The 18,983-nt window shown below is 24.7% G+C and overlaps 1 protein-coding gene across 9 annotated transcripts in view; it reads right to left on the bottom strand.

Annotated features, from left to right (window-relative positions):
* The window catches only part of milt (trafficking kinesin-binding protein milt), a 30,739-nt gene extending 11,809 nt beyond the window's left edge, over positions 1-18,930 (bottom strand). The window contains exons 1-5 of one of the 9 annotated variants that reach the window (XM_086905675.1): positions 18,744-18,930; positions 17,376-17,451; positions 13,274-13,481; positions 8,586-8,690; positions 7,766-7,870 (exon numbers count right to left, since the gene is read on the bottom strand). Coding sequence is in view for 6 of the 9 variants with exons in the window: in XM_086905670.1 (XP_086761796.1) it covers positions 2,574-3,567 (994 nt within the window). In the remaining 3 variants the exon portion in view is untranslated. Of the gene's footprint in view, positions 1-903; positions 1,146-2,573; positions 3,743-6,493; positions 6,779-7,765; positions 7,871-8,585; positions 8,691-10,137; positions 10,613-10,814; positions 10,889-13,273; positions 13,482-17,375; positions 17,452-18,743 lie in introns of those variants that run through there. The other 8 variants (XM_086905672.1, XM_086905674.1, XM_086905673.1 and 5 more) reach the window with 8 other exon arrangements.
* Positions 18,931-18,983: the final 53 nt, after the last annotated feature.

The following is an 18,983-nucleotide window of genomic DNA, read 5'->3' as shown; positions in this document are numbered from 1 at the left end:
AATATGTATAATGTTTCAAAAATACGATTTCCAAATAATATTCCAATATTTGTTACGATTCATTAAATATTAATCTAATGATATTATTATAATGAAAAATCCGTAAATTATATGTAAATATTCGTATTATTTTTAATTCTAAAATATATGCATTATAGGTTATTCATGAATTTCTAATAGTAACAAGATCTAATAAAATGTTTAGATTCTTTTCTAGATATATTTATTACTAATTTATTGCGATAAAACGAAAATAGTAACGATGTTTGTAAAAATAATTACTACAAATATAAATGAAGAAAAAATTGAAAATAATTTAAATATAGTAATTGTAGTATCTTGTATCTTAGAAATATTTTATGTGTTATGTATATACCAATTATATGTATATACTAAATTGATGATTATGATATGAAAATAAATTAACTGTTAAAACTAATTAAAAAATTTTTATTGTTATCTTATATAATCGTAGTAAAGATTAACTATTTCTAATTAATTACATGTTAATAAAGAAAAATGTAAGTAAACACCAGGGGTTAAAGTTTGAAGCTTTTAAAAATGGCGTCACGTTGCGAGGGTTACGTAGCAATGTTATTTTAAAAAAAGATTTTAGAAATAACAATAAAAATAAAATTTACCATCAAATATTTTATAAAAAACGAGTTAAACATTCTACATATTTATATTTACTTATACTTGTATTTCGTCGTAATTTGTTAATATTCCACTTGTTGTGTAAATGAACCATAAAATTTAAGAATCATCGTCCAAGTATATTTTACGATAAAATAAAATCATAAAAATTAATGACTATAACTAGCAAAAGGGCTTAAGATTTGATCGTGCTTTATACGTATCATTTGAAGTGATTTTAATTTTAATTTTAAAATAAATACTTACCATTCAGCACATTAATTTTTTGCCTCTGACGTCAGAGGTTCTACCGGGTACATTTCACTAATTTTCTTGAAATTCTTAAAGTTTAACGATCAATTGTTCTCGTAATCACTAGTTAAAACACTAATTAATAGCTTGTACAAGTAAGATTAAGAAGGTATTACTTCTAATTATTAAAAAATATGAAGAAATTATGAAACGAAACACACGACAAAATCACTCCGGCGCCATGTCGCATAACTGTCAGAACAAGCTGCGCGGGCATAGATGCGTACAATATAGCGAGAGGGAAATTTAAATTGTGGAAAATTTATAGCGATAAAAGATTTTCTATCTGATAAATATCAAGTAAATCTCATTTATATATGGAGTATTAGTTAAATTTTGTTTCAAAGCAATAAAAATTTTTTATAATATTCCTATAACTTTTAATTTTATTCAGAAAAGTAAAATCTAAAAATATCGGTTGCAGAAGTTTAGGAAACTATTTAAAAGTTATATTATATAAGACTTGTACGTAATATAGCGTATCTAACGAGTCAGATTTAAAGACTGTAAACAAATATACATGATAATAATTTAACTGGAAACAGAAATGCAAATTCAATACAAATTATTAAATTGCGAAAGTATTATATTATGAAATATAAAAAAAAAAAAATCCAAGTAATACAATCATATGTATATATAGTATTAAATATATGCATTATTTACGATATTTTATACGTATATTAATTACGTATCCCAGACTATTGACAATATCTAGTACAATATTGAATCGATTTACTCAAATTATCAGTACTATTTTTGGAATTTATTAAACCAATTGACAAAAAAACTTGATAATTTTAAGCCTATAAATTATATTAATATACAATGACAATGATAATAATATGCGATATTGGATTTAACAAATAATTATATATAATTTAATTATTACAATTTTTTTCTCTTTTGAATCGTTCGAAAATTTTAACATAAGCTTTAGCTTGTCCGGACGAACTATTAATAGTAATCTACCAAAATTCTGTGGCACGTTACTTTTGAATTAAAATTATTATATTTTCGCTTACTTTTTTTACAATTCTTTTCTATGCTTTTTATTTATCAAATAATCGAATAATTTATATATATTCCGGAATTTCATGCTAGTAAAGATAATCCTATAATATTTATCATATTACTTAATTATTAAGATTAATTTTCAATACTATGCGTTCATACCTAAAATACAAATTACTATTTTTTAAATATAATTTTAATTAAAAAAAAAAAGAAAGGAAAAAATTATAAAGATCATACTCGAGCAACGAATTCCAAGCGAAAAAATTAAACGAAGATAGATAAACGAAAAGTAGATCATCGATTTAAAAATAAAAAAAAGTCGAAATCGCGTTTCCTTTCTTCGTGAGCATTCGATATAAGAACGTAATTGATTCTCTGCCACGTTAATCAAGAAAAGATTTTCGCGACGTTAAAAATCATATTTATGTTATTTTTCGTTCCCTCGCGATTCGTCGATTCATTTTCAAGCCGGGCATTATTTGAACATCCGACTGATTTATGTCAGTCGTATTTTTTATTTAATATCTCTTTAGCCGAGATTTTTCTCTGACTCAATAGTTAGAAGACGAAAGAAATCGATGTGAAAAAAAAAATGATCGATATCCTACCTCGATTAACAAGCATCGTTCTAATAACCTTGATATAAATCTTTCCATACTTTGTTCTGGCAACGTGAAATAAGAAATCCGAAACGATCCCGTCCCCCTCGTGGATATCATTCTCCGCTAAAATTTCCTTCAATACCTCCACCCGCTCTTCCGGCGTGCTCTCGTCGCAAGACGATTTGTTTTCCAGACACTCGACCACACTGAAATCCTCCCATAACTCGGACGAATCATCCTCGAATTTTCTCGACGATTCAACGTCGAAAAAACCGGAAGTGTCCAAGCCGGCGTACGACACGCTCAGAGCCAAATTGGTAAACGTCGGGGTTCGCGGGGAGCTTACTTCCAATTTCCAAGGAGAACGATTCTCGTGTTTTTCCAACTTTTCGAAACAAGTGCGCGATACGTTCGCCCCTCCACTCGCCTCGTTACTTCCACCACTGGAATATTCCTTTAAAACTTGCGACGAATCCTCGCTTCTCCTTCCCTTCCAACGACTCCAGTCCCCCCACTCCTTCGCACGAATTCCCAACGGTCGTTCATTGTCCTCGGGATAATTTTCAATATCCAAAGAGGAATCTTTCAAATTCCATATAGCCTGTAGATTAGGATATCCATCCACGTTTTTCTCCGTTTCCCACGAACGAATTCCTCCTCCTTCAACATTGATACATTCCGAAGAACTTTCGCTACTTCTCGAAAGAAAATTATCGTGAGAAATTTCGATCGTTCGCAACGACGAATCTCTCCTTATATCCTCGATCGTTCTCTGGGAAGAACGCTTTCCCGACTGCTCGACAATCGTCACTTCTTGCACGCGGCCCTTCGACAAATTTTTAATCGATCCTCGATTGACCGACGCATTTCCAATTTTCTTAACCGTTCTCGAACAATCATCCTCCTTCGTTTCCCCTCTTCTTGTTCCCGCGCACGAAGATCCTTCAAATTTATCGCTCAATTTCTTCCAAGATTCTTCCCGATCGTTCTCGTTACTCATGTCCCCATAATCAAATGCTCGATCTTTAAACGATCGAGGCTCACACGCTTCGTAAAAACACTGCACTATATTTTCTCTCTTCTTTTTGTATCCTTTTGGATAATTAAATTTTTTCTTCGCTCGTTTTCGATCGCTAAGAACGAGATATACTATATCGTATATAAAAATGTCAAATAATCGAGATAATTTAAATAATGAGATAATGTTTTCGTGAAATAATGTTAATTATTTCTATTATTGGTAACATCTATCGGTTCGTATAATTATTACAAAATGAAATATTTTCTGGAATGAAAATTATTTATTTATCTTTTTTATCAAAATAAATAAAATCCTCGTATCTTTTAAAAAAAACATCGAGGTATTGAAAGTAGATCTTTAAAAATTTATAAATCGATAAGAAAACAATCGATTGGAAGTTCCAATGTGTCACTCGATTAATTGATAATATTTATATAAGCCAGTAATAAAATCATTAACTTATTGCGAATCGAACAATATATAATTTTTATGATCGCGATACAATTAATTGCGACGTGGTCCGAGGTTATGATATGAGATTATATATTATTAAGAGATTATATATATATATAATAAGAGATTATATATTATTATGAGATTATATATATATAATAAATTGGTATTGGTGAAAACGTATAATTTTTGCGAAGGTTAAAATTTTATATTGTTGTAAAAAAATTAAAACTTTTTCGAAACAGAAATAAATTTCTTATGTAACGCGAAAGGTAAAAGATTGAAGTTTGAGAGACAAAACACAAATCATGTGATTATTAATCTATTAAAAATGAATTAGACTGATTAAAGAATATAATATTAGCACGGATTTTATAACAAATTTTATATATTTTTGCAATTCTAAAAAAAAGAAAAAAGTGAAAATTGAACGTATAACGCAAAATTTTTATGCGAATTGATTAATTACGATCCATTGATTAAAATAAAAGCAATGAATTGATGTGAAAAAATTCTGTCAAAGAATTTCGAAAACAATAAACCATTATCGTATTTTTTCTGGATACTAGTTAACTCGCAAATTATTCCCATGAGAAAGCGTTGAACTATAAGAGAAGAAATACCTAAAGAATTATATAGCTTTTCTTTAATAAAAAAGACTTAATTGATTGTTTAATTATTATTGCATAATTCTATGGGAAAATCGAATATAAAAATTAAAAAAATTCATATTATTATTTAATAATGAATCGAATTTATTGATTAAATCATTTTCTCTATTATATTTTCAATTTTTACTGTTATAAAAAAATATTTAAATGAAAACATCAAACAATTTTATTTTTTTAAAGAAACATTTAATATTTTATATATTTAAGATGTAAATAAAAACAAATTTATTAGTTATTTTAGTTACATTAAACATGTGTTCATCAAATATAATTGACGTGAAAGTAAGAATGTTATTTTCATGATAGAACGTAACGATTCGTATCGTAATGTATATTAAAGTTTTTCTTTATAAAAATGTTTAAATACGTAAAATAATCGGAGCGAAAGAATACGTTGATTAATGCAACTAACAATACGTTATATTTCCACTTAAGCACTCAAATCACGAAAATGACCTCCATATTCGTGAACCATTTTAATAAATTGCACAATTATTAATCTTATTAAAAAAATATTTTATCATCTATAATATTTATCCAATCATTTTTTTCTTTTTCTTTTTCTCCAATAAATAAAAAAATAAGAAATTATAATTGATTCTTATTTTTACTTTAGATCATATAATGTAATATGTTTTAACCTTTTTTGGTATTAGCATTACTTATTATTTATTAATTCTCGTTAAAATTTTATGTGTATAATAATTAAATATATGTATATGCATAAAAATTATTTAAGATGAATTTGTAATTGTAATTAAATTTTATAAAGCAAATAATTTTCAATCAAAAATCCTAAATAAAAAAATATCTTTGAAATCTATTGTTATCAGTAATTTGTTTACAAAAATAAAAATGTCTCAATCTTATATAATATATCGATATCACTATAGATACTGAATTTGCCGCAGAATGAGTAGTTAAAATTTAAATATTTAAAATTGTAAAACATAAATAATTCAAAAAATAAAAAGTTTTAAAAGCAAGATACATTTATTATGAAATCGATGTATAACCTAACAAAATATTATTCAATTATAATAGTGAATTTGAACTTGATTTAACTCGAAATTCTATCATAGATATTAATGAAAATTAATATAATTTTTTTATAAACTTATGTTAATTTTTATTGTAAAATTTAAATAAAATATGTTATTTTTCGAACCTAACCTAACTCAATCCAAACTTAGAATCCATATTTCTAAAATATTTTTCATTACATAATTAAATTTTAGAAAAGACATTTTTTGAAAATATATTCTCTAAAATTTTAATAAATCACAATTAAAAAAGCGTATATTAATTTATCTCATCAAATAAAAATGTTATATCATCTTATATCATCTTAACCTAACCTAATCACATTGCTTCACGTATTTTTTAGTATTTTAATCTTTAAAAAATTCTCGAAGTTAAATCAGAAAATTATTTTTTATTTCCATTCCCGTACATAAACACAAGATATTTTATTATAAAAGATAAATAAAAATATGATAACGAACATTTTTACAACGTAAAAATATAAAATATTCTATTCACATATTTAATATTATTAATTAAGTAATGAATTCTTATAACAGTAGAACAGTTAATATTATATTTTGTAACAAATTGTCAATTTTAATCTTCAATTTTATTACGAAAATTACTAATAAACAAAATATCTTGAATTTTCACTGCAACATTATTTCACGAAACATATTTATGATACAAATCAAATTTATGTATAAAATTATATAAAAATATTATATATTATAATAAATAAAAAAAAAACCTACGCGATAGATTTTGTTATTATAAAATTAATTATACATCACGAGTAAAAATTTGTAAAAGAAGAAAAAGAAAATGTATTAACACTTCACTTATTTCTCACTTCACAAGATGTATAACACTTTTAGATTCTTGTCTTTGATAAATATAACATAAAGATGATACGTTATTTTGATTATTAAAAAACAATTCTTTTTTTATTTATTTTTTTTTTTTTTTTTTAATATATATACACAATATAACAACGGAGACGCAGAACGTCCTTCCAACGAGGAGGACGAGCGGCGACTAAAATACACTATGAACTATGGAAGTTCCAGCAGCACTGCTGGGTCAAGCGCTCTGATTGGTTGAGGACTTTTTCGGAAGATTGTTATGATTGGATACTTGAGAAAAGAGCGCCTAATTACATGATTCGTTATCACAAAAATATAAAATAATATTTTATGTAAGAAAAAAATATATTTTAAGATATGTAAATATTTTTTTTATTATTTAAAATAGAATAAAGAAATAGAAATATTTCAAATTTCGTAATACGAGTTATAAAACGCATATTATTATAATCATATAATTTTCTAACAATACACGATTTAGAAATAGAAAAAGATACGTTTATATATGAAATATTGAACTATTGACTTTTAAAGAAAGAAATATATATATATATTATTTTTTTAATTAAGAAAATCTACTAAAATTTATTTATTAAAAATGAATATTATGATATAAAAAAACTGATAAATAATGGAAGGAGGACAATTCCTTAAACAATTTGATTATAAGCAAAAACTTGAAAAACAGAACATGAAAATAAAGTATTCAAGCAATGAAACATTCAAGAATATTATCGCAATTTAACGATAACAAATGAACGATAAAGGTAGAAATTTATCGTTTAAATTATTAGCTTATCGATAAAAAAAAATAAAATGACTAAAGTATGATTTATAATGATAATAAATAACTACAATTTTCTATGAAAAATTCTGAGATGAAATATTTGAAAATTAAGAATTAAATCGCGTTCATTTTTTTCCTTATAGATCTTTTTTAACGTTACATTAGATTCATAAAAAAATATATGAATTTATTATATTATTTATTATATCATCATATACCAAATATATCATGATATTACCAAATTTTATATAAAACAATAATGATAAATAATACTTACCAATATAAAGTGACACTTGTCTAATGCTCTATATACATTTTATATAGAGAAATAGTGAATAAATAATAAAAGCAAGATGATATAAATAATTACTTACTGAAGTAATTAAGAGTCTCCCGGATTTGGTCCGGCGATAATTTTAAATCAGTATCGACAGATTTTAGGGCAGGTGATGGAATGAACCAATCAGCGTTTTCGTATCCTATAAATAACAAATAATAAATAATAATATCATATGATGAAAAATTATAATAAATTTAACATTTAGATGTAAACAGATACGACGTTTTGATTTGAAATAATATAATATAATAAAAAATTGCTACCAATTTAGAAACAAAAATTGTAAAAAAACATTTCTTTTAACCAACCAATAATAATTTTCAATACTCTTCTAAATATAATTACTGAATGTTTGCTTCTAATTTACATAGCATGTGTAACTTTTGAAACAATCAACACCGTTGTTTCAAAATATTATGGACATATTAAATATGCGTATAAAAAGTCTGGAAAACAATTCATGAAAAAGAAACCAAGAAATTTCTGTCGAAATTTTCTGATATGTGTATTTATTTTACGCATTTTGCAACTTTTAAATTTAATGCAATTAATCTTTTTACATACATTTAGTACATTTACATACACATTTTAATGTAATTTAATGTAAATTAATCTTTTTATATCTTTTTGTATTGTATTTTTTTATAATATTATTGCATATAAATTATATTAAATATATTTTGCTCACAACTTTTATCTATAATGAAGATATATATATATTTTTTTTTTTCATATAAATATATTCGTGAAAATATAAATTTAAATATCATTTGATTTAACATATTTAATATGCTGAATAATATACACATATCCTATTTACTTGTTTATTTATTTATTTATTTATTTATATTTACCTTGGAATTGAGTAAGGGTGTCAGCTCGTAAACGGTACCTAGGTATTTGTTCTTCTAGCAAACTGATGATCTCAACTTCTGGTAATTCACCTCCACTGCAGACCTCTACAATACATTTCATTTCATATTTATACGTTATTGATATTAAGTTATTCAATAATTCTATTTTTCATAATAAAATATTCTTTTAAAATTTTGTTTTTCTATACTTTATTGTATGTATGTATGATATATCAATGACACTTTGTTCTTATAATATTAAATTTTTCATTGTCAACGATTAATTTTATGTATCACATGGAAATTTTTAACATTTAAGAATATTCAAGAATCGTTATGTAGTATTTATTTAGTGAAATATTTATTTCAATTTTACCGTTAATTAAAAATTCTTCCATTTTATCGTTTTATTTTATCGCTTTCACAAAATATATTTATAACATTTCCTTTAATGTTTTACAATATGTTTACGAGTTTTATAACTTTCGTTAAGAAGCATTAATTTTTTTTTTTTTTAAAAATTATTCGATTGGAAAATTTTGAGGAGAAAAAAAAAGAAGAAATTTAACATGAACGTTGTATTTATCGTATTTATTAATCCGTTCGAAGCGAAAATATTGAAAGAAATGAAATTGCGAGGTAAGAAAAGAATTTTCATTGTTAACGAGAACTGTAATTTGAGAAACACTGGCGTAATCGATTCCACTGCATATTGTCAAGCTAAATTAACTAGAAATACAAAGCCACTTATACCAATCCGATAGACAACTATGCTTGCTAATAATAATGTGCGTAATTAATAGAGTGAATGATTTTTTCGTTTATTTTTTTATATACCGATATATAATAACCAATGCATCTTTTTTTTTTTAATAAATATGATTTGATACGATTCAAAATAAGAAGAAACTTTCAAATTCTGTTTCAATAGTATCAATGCAGGCAAATATAAGAGTTAAAATAAATGATCTCCAAATAGATGAGCCTTATGCATGCAATCTGAAAATGAAATAATTATAAATTTAGAATTATTTCAATTGAAAACATTTATTTTTAATAATTCCATTTTTGATAATATATTTAAGATATTTAAAATATGCAATGCAATATGTAAAATATTAATTAATGTAAACATTATCGAATATATGATTTGTTGTAATTACGATCACTTTTTATATATTTTAAATATGTTTTCTTCAATTACAATGAAACATAAAAAATTATATATTAATTTTCACCGTAGAAAAGTAGTTTTCATTTTATAAGAAAGAAAAAAGATAAAGTAACGTTCGTCACTGTATTTTAATTTTTGAAAATACGTTTATGTAATGTCGCTAGTGCTGCCATCCAGTAGTACGATCGTGAAATAAAACGTAAATTCAATCTCACTCGATAACTAAAGCTATCATCACTTATATCATGATAAAATATAACGAGAACATTTTTCAAAGTTTCTTTTTATAAAACAAACAAGCAATTTAAGATTGATTAAGAAAATAATATTATTGGAAAGAGGGAAAAATTGAAATGAACACTTTACAAAATTTCGTACCATTTCTCCATTTGTTAAGAATGCCTTCCTTTCTTTCAAGAATTTTTTTAAGTTTTGCAGGGCCATTGGGCCGATTAAGTTCACTGCTACCTAGGTACATAATCTTTAATTCCAATCAATTAATTTCAACTCATTTTACTCATAACTTTTTATACTTTCTTGAACACAATCATTTACGATTACGATTATTTAATTGTATTTGAAATTTTTTTATCACATATATCGTATTGCTACTTATTTGTTCACACATAAAAATTACTAACATATTTATATCATTTTTACATCTGTTTAAAAGTTCAGTCTGTTATCTCATCTGCAACGAATATACCACAAATGTATTACTAGGAATGACATAACTGTACAAGTAACGAATGACATATATACTATATATAAACATTAAATAAGAACTTTTACTGATACGGAAAAACAAAACACAACAATTTTTCACCGTAAAAAAAAAAAAAAAAAAAAGAAAGTGTTGTCGAAGAAACGTCGTGTGTGTAACATTAATATATTAACACTAATATAATAACACGAAAGATGGAGCACATAATTATAATAATTATAATTTCATAACTAGATAGATATAAATATTATTTGTATTGTTTCCACAAAAAACACTTTTAACATTTTCAGAAGAGATTATCAAAATTTTGTCACGCGCAATCGATGGTTACTTTTTGCATTGTTGCATAAAAAAAAAAGAGAGAGAGAATTCTAGAGAGTCGAGGAAACGATCACACGGATTCGCGAGTCGGGTTAGATGTTAGCGCTTAAACAGACGGAACAAAATAGCACGAATCTATTGGCTAGGAGCCAATCTCGTTTCTTTACGAACCCCAAATAGATCGATCGAAAAAAAAACATCGATTTCCATACATAAGTTTTCACTCTCGACAGTTCCACGCTTATTCTTTCTTTTTATTTCGTCCCAGTGATAATTCTATTCGGACGATAATCGATTACGTTACGTTAAAAATCAAATCGACGAATTTTCATCAAACAAATCTTACGAACCGCGTTTACACATTTTTACAAAATATATAATTTTCAATAAATTTTATTCATGGCAAAATCATAATTTCTTTTTTTATTATCACCGTAAATAGAATAATTGAAATCGATTCGAAAAGTTCAAATTATTGCAATAATTTGTGAAAGGTTGAACAAAATTTTTTGGTTCTATTTTTATATATATATATCGATTTGACGAATAAAATTAAAAATATCTCTCTCTCGCTCTTCCTTGACCTCTTTTGTTAGGTGAAATTAGGACGAGAAGAAATGTTATCTTTTAATCAATTCAATTAATTCGTTCAGCATGAAAAACAAATGATAGATTTTTAAGTAGGAGAGCGTTAAGTGATCGACCCTTTATAGGTCGGTTATTTTTGAAAGCCACGTAACCCGCGTTTCGGCATCAATTCGTCAGAATTGTAAAATTATCTTATCAGCTGATTCAAAACACCGTATCCGTTTCACACACTCAAAACACTGCTTAACGAAATTCATTGCAACATGAAAAATACGATAAATAAAATATAATATCGAATTGAAATTTTTCAAATAAAGACCCATCCATAAGACTCATGAGAATTGTTCGCAAAATAAAATCGAATATATAAAAAATACCTTTATCATCGTCGTTCACATCGTTTCTTCCCATATAGAAATATCGTTTCAATTTTTTTTTTGTTAAACGACACAAAGATTTATCATACGTGATAAGAAAATTTTATAACGAAAAAGTAGATGATGATGATGATGATGATGATGATGATGATGATGATGATGATGATGATGACGATAATGATGATGATCTGAACGATAATGATGATGATAATGACCGAGGAAAGTAATCATCGTTTGCCAGCGGAGAATGTCGTTTACCATGGAGGTGCACAGACCACACCATAAAATACTCGTTCACGAGAACGGAGAGGATAGTTTCTTCTTTGAGTTCGCAAAGATTAGAGCACTTCCTTCGCGGGGATAAACTTTGTTCGAGAAGTTTTATTCGAATTATTTGATCTACGAATTCGGTGGCTTTGTTAAAAATGTTAAAAGTGTTATTTTGTGCCACACTTTTCGTGTCATCCTTTCGTTTGCGATAGGAAAAGTTATATCTATTGGAAGCCGGGTAAGTCGTTAAAAGTTATTTTTAATCATTTTTTTTCCCTTCGAAAATATTATTTCTCCCGTTTAAAATAAATTATATAACGTATGCATGTATGTGCTGCAATGTATATTTAGTTATATTTAGGAAGACCTTAGACTTGAGTGGAGCTTATTTTTAAATGCATCCGGGATTAATAATGAAAAGATATGACGGTACAATTTCTTGATATTCCAAATTAAAAATGATTACTCGGTTGAAAAGCAATAATTCATGATGTTTGCAACGAATTAATAACAATCGTATAGAATAAACAAAATATTCTTTAAACAAAAACTAGCTTATAGTCGAAGCGTAAGATATTGGACAAAGTAAAATAAAGATAAGGAAATTGGATTTTAAGGGATAAGATTTTTAATAGGATAGTATAAATGTAATAAAAGAAAAGTATTTATGATATATCTTTATTAAATCGTCCCATAAATATATCTCGTTTCAAGAGTCCAGTTTTAATTAAGAAAAATAATAATGTGAAATGATTAATATCACAGTTTACCTTTATCCATCATATTTTTACTATATTGCTAACCAATTATCATAACAGCAAATAATTTTTCTTTTACAATTACTTACTACTGCCAATCATTTGTTTATCAAACTTGTTAGGATAAGTATTCCAAGTAAGATTCCAAGCAATCGATAATGATGCAGCTGTATTTTCAAAATGATTACAGATAGATAAAAAAAAAAAAACCTACTAAAAGACGAACTTAAATAAATAATATATAAATCAATCTCAATAATAATTTTACACAATTTAATGCATTGATGTAGGGAATGTAATTGCATATTTTCTTAAATTATTCACCGAATTACTCGAACCACTGGGAAAAAATACTTCTGTCTATGAGTTGAAAGAAAAAAAAAAGAAAAAATCATAAATTTTATGATAAAATTGGTCTCTTAAAACGATGTTATGGGATGATCCACGATAATATCACGTAGAACGAGAGAACTAACCTGTGATGGTCTCGACGTCTTTGGTTGTCGTTGGAGGAGGGGTGAGAGGTGTTGATATTCTGTTTCTTGGCGACCGAAGGGCCTGCAGGGCGGCCCTTGCCTTGGGCGAGACTTTCGATCGAATCGAAGCCTCGGGCCCCTTCGAGGCGGCATCCTCCACGGCTGCCAGCTTGGACGCTGCGGCGACGAAAGATATCGCCTCACCTTCCTTCATCGTCGACCAACATGCGGATAAACAAAGAAAAAAAAGAGAGAAAAAAAAAAAACCACGTTTACGTTAATTTCGTTGATCACTTCTCTGTACGGAAAATAGCTGATACATTCGCTGACCAATCGTGCACTGTACGAGGAGTGACAGATGTATCCACTACAAAGCAAAACGACTCTATCGAATCTATCAGCTATCGTTCAATTAATGTACATGTTACAAAATTTCCCGATTCGATTCGAACGTTTACTGTTTACATTCTGTATCTTTTCGTATCTCATGTCTCGTGTTAAAAGTTAACTTAACCTTTCGTTTAATATTTAGCAAGTTAATATTAATTAATTTACGAACGATAATTAACGATAAATAAGTAAAGTTAAGTTGCGATATCGATTTAATAATCGTTAAAATCGATATTGGAAAATAATATTTCGAACTAATTTAATCAATTGCCTTTATTTCTTTTTAATTTTTCACAAAACGGAGGAGAATTTATTCGAAAAAGTTTATTAATTGACTTAACTTAGTAAAAGATTCTTTTTCTTTCCCTCTTATTTTTATATAAAACGATCATAAAATTTTCTTACACCGTTATCTTTTTAAAAGAAATAATTTATTTTATAATTCCAATTTTCTCTTTCGTTTTAAACACATAATTGTATTACAATTTATGTAATTTTCCTAAGGAATAAAAAAATAGAACACAATTGATTTTTTATTTACGAAATCAATTTTTAAAGAATAAAAAAGGAAAAGTATAGCATTAATATAGCAAACATAAAATTTTTATAATTTCAATTCAAACGGAATGTGTGAAATTAAAATTAAAAAAGAAAAAAAAAAAAAAAAAAGGATAAAAAAATTAAGTATTTGTAAGTTTGTAAAAATTCTATTGATATTTATGACTGAATTTAAGCAAGGATGAAGCATTGTTGGAATAAAAGAGCGAATTCGAGCTATTAATACCGAAAAGTGCATATGCGCTGCATCCAGTGTACTGTATTCAGTTATCAAGTTCACGTTACACATGTGCCTTGTGTTTCCTTCAAATACTAACATAAGCAAAACATTCAAAATATATAAGATGTTTCAACACGTTATTTCAGCATTATTGAATTGGAATTGGAATTTTTTCGAATTGAATTATATTAATTTCAACACATTTTATTATATTTCAATATCACTGGTTCATCAATTGTGTACGTGTGTTCTTTTTCTAATTCCCCCCCTCCCCCTTTTTTCTCTATATAACATTAACTTTTTAATAAAGATTTTTAATAAAGATAATAAGATACTAAGGATTCCATTGATTGTTATTAATTCGTAATTATATACATAAAATACTCGAGAAAAATTTTCCAATTGATTTTATCAACGATACGTTATCACGTACTGATAAGATCAAAAGAAATTAAACGTGAGCTTTTTCTTGGCGTTACATTGCAAATGTCACGTATACATTAATTTATATGCAACATATATATTCTATTCTAATTTTTTAAATAATTATTTTAAAATAAATTTATTAAATAATTGTATGAAGTTACACATATCTAATCGAAGAAAAGATTTCAGAGTATAAAATAAAATTATATTTATAAATTGGATAAACTAATTCTATTGAAATAAACTACGCAAAGGGCTAAGATGATAAGAGAATATTAAATTATAGCTTTTCTATTTTACCGTAAATTTATGGAAAAATTTAATAATTTAATTTTATTCGAATAAAAATAAAACTTTTGATGAAAATGAAGCAGAATCTTTTGCGACTAATTTTATATTATTACAGGTATATTGCATGTACACAAATATATATTCAAATAAATCTATGTTTGAAATGCATCCTTTATCGATTTTATCCTTTGTTTTAAAAAATTCTAAAAAATTCTAACACCATTATTCAATGTTCAACGTTAGTCAAGAATTTTATTCATATAATATAAGAATAACAAAATGTTTAATTGGTGTTTGGTCTTACATTGATTTTACGTTCTTCTGCAAAACTTATTTACCTTTGTTGTTTTTAGACACTTTTAGCCATAAAAAAAAAAAAAAAAAAAAAACTTACGAGAGAAAGCGAAGAAGGCGGACTATATCCACCGATTGATTGGGAATACGAATTTGTCATTGATTGTCCGAAATTACATTGAAAGATTCCATCGTAAGTCAATTCAGCGTTATCCTTTTCACAAATTGAATTTTGAGGTTTTAAAATACGTTTAGCGGAATTTCGTCTTGCTTCCGCAAATGCAATTCCTCTGAGCAACATTTTTCACGACACTTTTATCCGATTTTCGACATAAAAACTATTATTCGTTGTTATTTTTTTTTTTTTTTAGGTAGGATTATCTTTTTTCTTTAATTAAAAAAAAAATCAATTTTTTCAATTATTCAACAAAAATAATGAAAAATTAAAAAACGATTAAGAAACTTTTTTGTCTATTTTGTATTATTATTTTAATTAATTACATTATTTATTATTATTATTAAATTCTAATTCAAATATATTTTTCTATTTGTTCCTTTGATTTCGAATTATTCGGAATATATAATTGATAACAGAGATTTATTGGATCGATATTTATCTTTCCGTAATTACAATACAAATTTATTAATTATGTGTCTATAAAAAAAAGTTAATGTGATATTTGTACTTGTATGGATAAAAATAATAATTTTCAAAAAGTGCTCAACTTTCATTTAGATCTCACTTTAAAAATTGAATATATTTTCTTTGTTATAAATTAAAAATTATATAAATAATTAAATTTCACAAGGCAAAACGAATGATTTTTCAGATTTATTGCGAAACTTGTCAACTTTTAAATAACTTCTGAACACCTCGATCCTTACACATTAAACTGTCTTTTTTCGTTCTCGTTATCACTTGACATAAGTTGATAAAAGTATATGTACAATCATATTCAAAAACAAATTGATTTTTTTAACACTTTTTTGTGAAACCGCGCATGTATATTTACATTCTTTATTATATAAATTATGAAAGTTAAAAATATAACATTATTTCAAAAAATAATAGTTAAATTTATGTTAAATTTATAAAAAAAAAAAAAAAAAAAAAAAAATTAGAAAAGAAAAAAAGAAAAAGAAATGTACTGTCAATACAAAATTCAAAGAATGAATTAAATATATTATAAATATTATAAAATATTATCTTAAAAATAATGAATGAAAAAGTATTTAGAATATTATAAATAAGTTATAAAAATTTACATAGTTCATTATACAAAAAAATATACATAAAAAAATGGTTTTTAATGCGCTGATTTTTTTTCAGAGACTGTACAATTCTAATTTTAAGATAATTATGTCTATCCAGATTACAATAACTGTTGTCTGATATGGTGTAACAGTTAGGTTAATCTATTGGTAACCAATACTACAGTGAACTACTTAAAAACTACAATTTGTGTATTATATTCATAAAGAGTTATAATTTATATATTTTAATTCATTAAAAGGTAAGACATGTTCTGAAATATCTTTAATTATATATAAAATATTTTTTATATAAGAATATTATATTAAATAATTATAATTTTGTATATTGTAATATATTATTTTGATTAATAATTATTCGTATAAAATTGCATATATATAAAGCACATTACATAAGTACTAAAATTTTTGATAAAGAATTATCGTATATATAAAATGTTGTAATAATGTAATCATTAAATATTTTTATAATGATAATTAAAAAAAAATTATTTTAATGAAATATATCATTATTTTATTAAAATATTATGCATTATATATATAAAATTAAATTTTAAGAAAACAAATTATTTAAAAATAGCCAATTAGTTAAACAGTTAATTTAACGGTTGACAATTATATAATCAATTTAGAAGTTATTTAGAAACTCACCGTGACGTAGTATAAAATTTTTGGTTTCCAGTGAGGAAACCACAAATGATCACCAAAAGAATACACTGAATAAATTCTGAAAATATATAAAAAAATACAATTATGTTGTATTTTAACAAACAAATTTATTTTAATGTTTTTTTATTAGAACATAATATAAAGAAATATAAATTAATAATTTTTTTAATTCATTTATTATCAGATTTATAATATTTTAAAATGACAGAACAAAATGGAACATTTAAAAAAAACATATTACTAAATATAAAATACATTCATAAAATTAATATCTTATCTTATTATAATATAATTATAATAAAGTTATAATTTAAATTTATATGAAATTAAATTTACTTAAATATAATAAAGGATTAACTGAAATATAAATATATTTCAATATTGGTAATTTTAACCAATATATCAAAAAATCTAAATAACTTCAATTGATATTAATCATAAAAATTTAGTTTTTTGATAAAAAATTCAATAGAAATATTATTTTTGGATTTAAAAAAAGAAATTAAAATTATATAAAATTAATATAAAATTTTATAAATATATTTTGATTTTTTACATCATAATTTTTTATTATAAAAAATAATATTTGTATTTAAATTATATTGTATACAATATAATTGTGTTAATATTTAATATAAATTTATTATATAGTAAATAAAATTAATATAATTAATATTTATGTATTTTAAATATATTTTTAAGACAAATAATTTATTTATATTTTATTTTTAAAATATTTCATATCTTAATAAAAAAAAATAAAATAATTCTTTTAACTTTTATATTTTATATTATATTGAAACCTCTAACAAATAGGGTTTAAATAGGATGTAATTATTTCACATTCAAAGATATACAAGGACATTCTAAAATAATTTCATTTAGCTCTTATAAAATTAAAATTTAAAAGATATGTGAATAAAAAGTATAAATAAAATTTCACTTGCATCAAACAAAATATAAAAGAAACTCATTTGAAAGGTTAACCCAAAGAAGGTTACAATCATTTCTCGATCACTATATACTATATATTAAAACAAAAGAAATTTTCACTATTATAAAAAACACTCACAATCGTAATAAAATTTCCAAATCATTGACAAGTAATTTGTTATACTTGTTGTTAGTCAGAAAAACGAAATTCGAGGACAATGTATCGATTGAGTCGTCCGCAGTAACCTTTCAAAACGAGGTTAAAAACAATGATCACAATTTTTGCATTGAATTTTATTTTTGAATATATTAATTCATTCCTCTATTAAATTTTATTGATGAGATATTAAAAACTGAGAATGATATACTAAAAGAACAAGAAATTATAATTTAAAAAAATTGAAGAATTTGACTTACCTGTCTTTCTGACATGTTTTTACTTGTGTCACATAGTTGTCAATTTTTTGGAATTATTATATTTTTGTAAAATCTATTACATTTATCTCAATAAAGTGAGAAAAAAATTTGAAAAAAAATTATTTTGCGAATAAAATTCGGGCGTCCATGACGGCCCGAAACAGTTCGAAGCTACGAAGACGATCATATAACGGGTGATAAAATTTGGTTTAATCTGGAATACGACGGGAGTTCGAGAAA

The sequence above is a fragment of the Apis florea genome, unplaced genomic scaffold, assembly GCF_048593485.1.
Source record: "Apis florea isolate Af1SG1 unplaced genomic scaffold, ASM4859348v1 contig_2492_pilon, whole genome shotgun sequence".
NCBI classification, from domain to species: Eukaryota; Metazoa; Arthropoda; class Insecta; order Hymenoptera; family Apidae; genus Apis; species Apis florea.
Note: the sequence above shows the minus strand (reverse complement) of the source record. Positions and strands in the feature narration are given on the sequence as shown.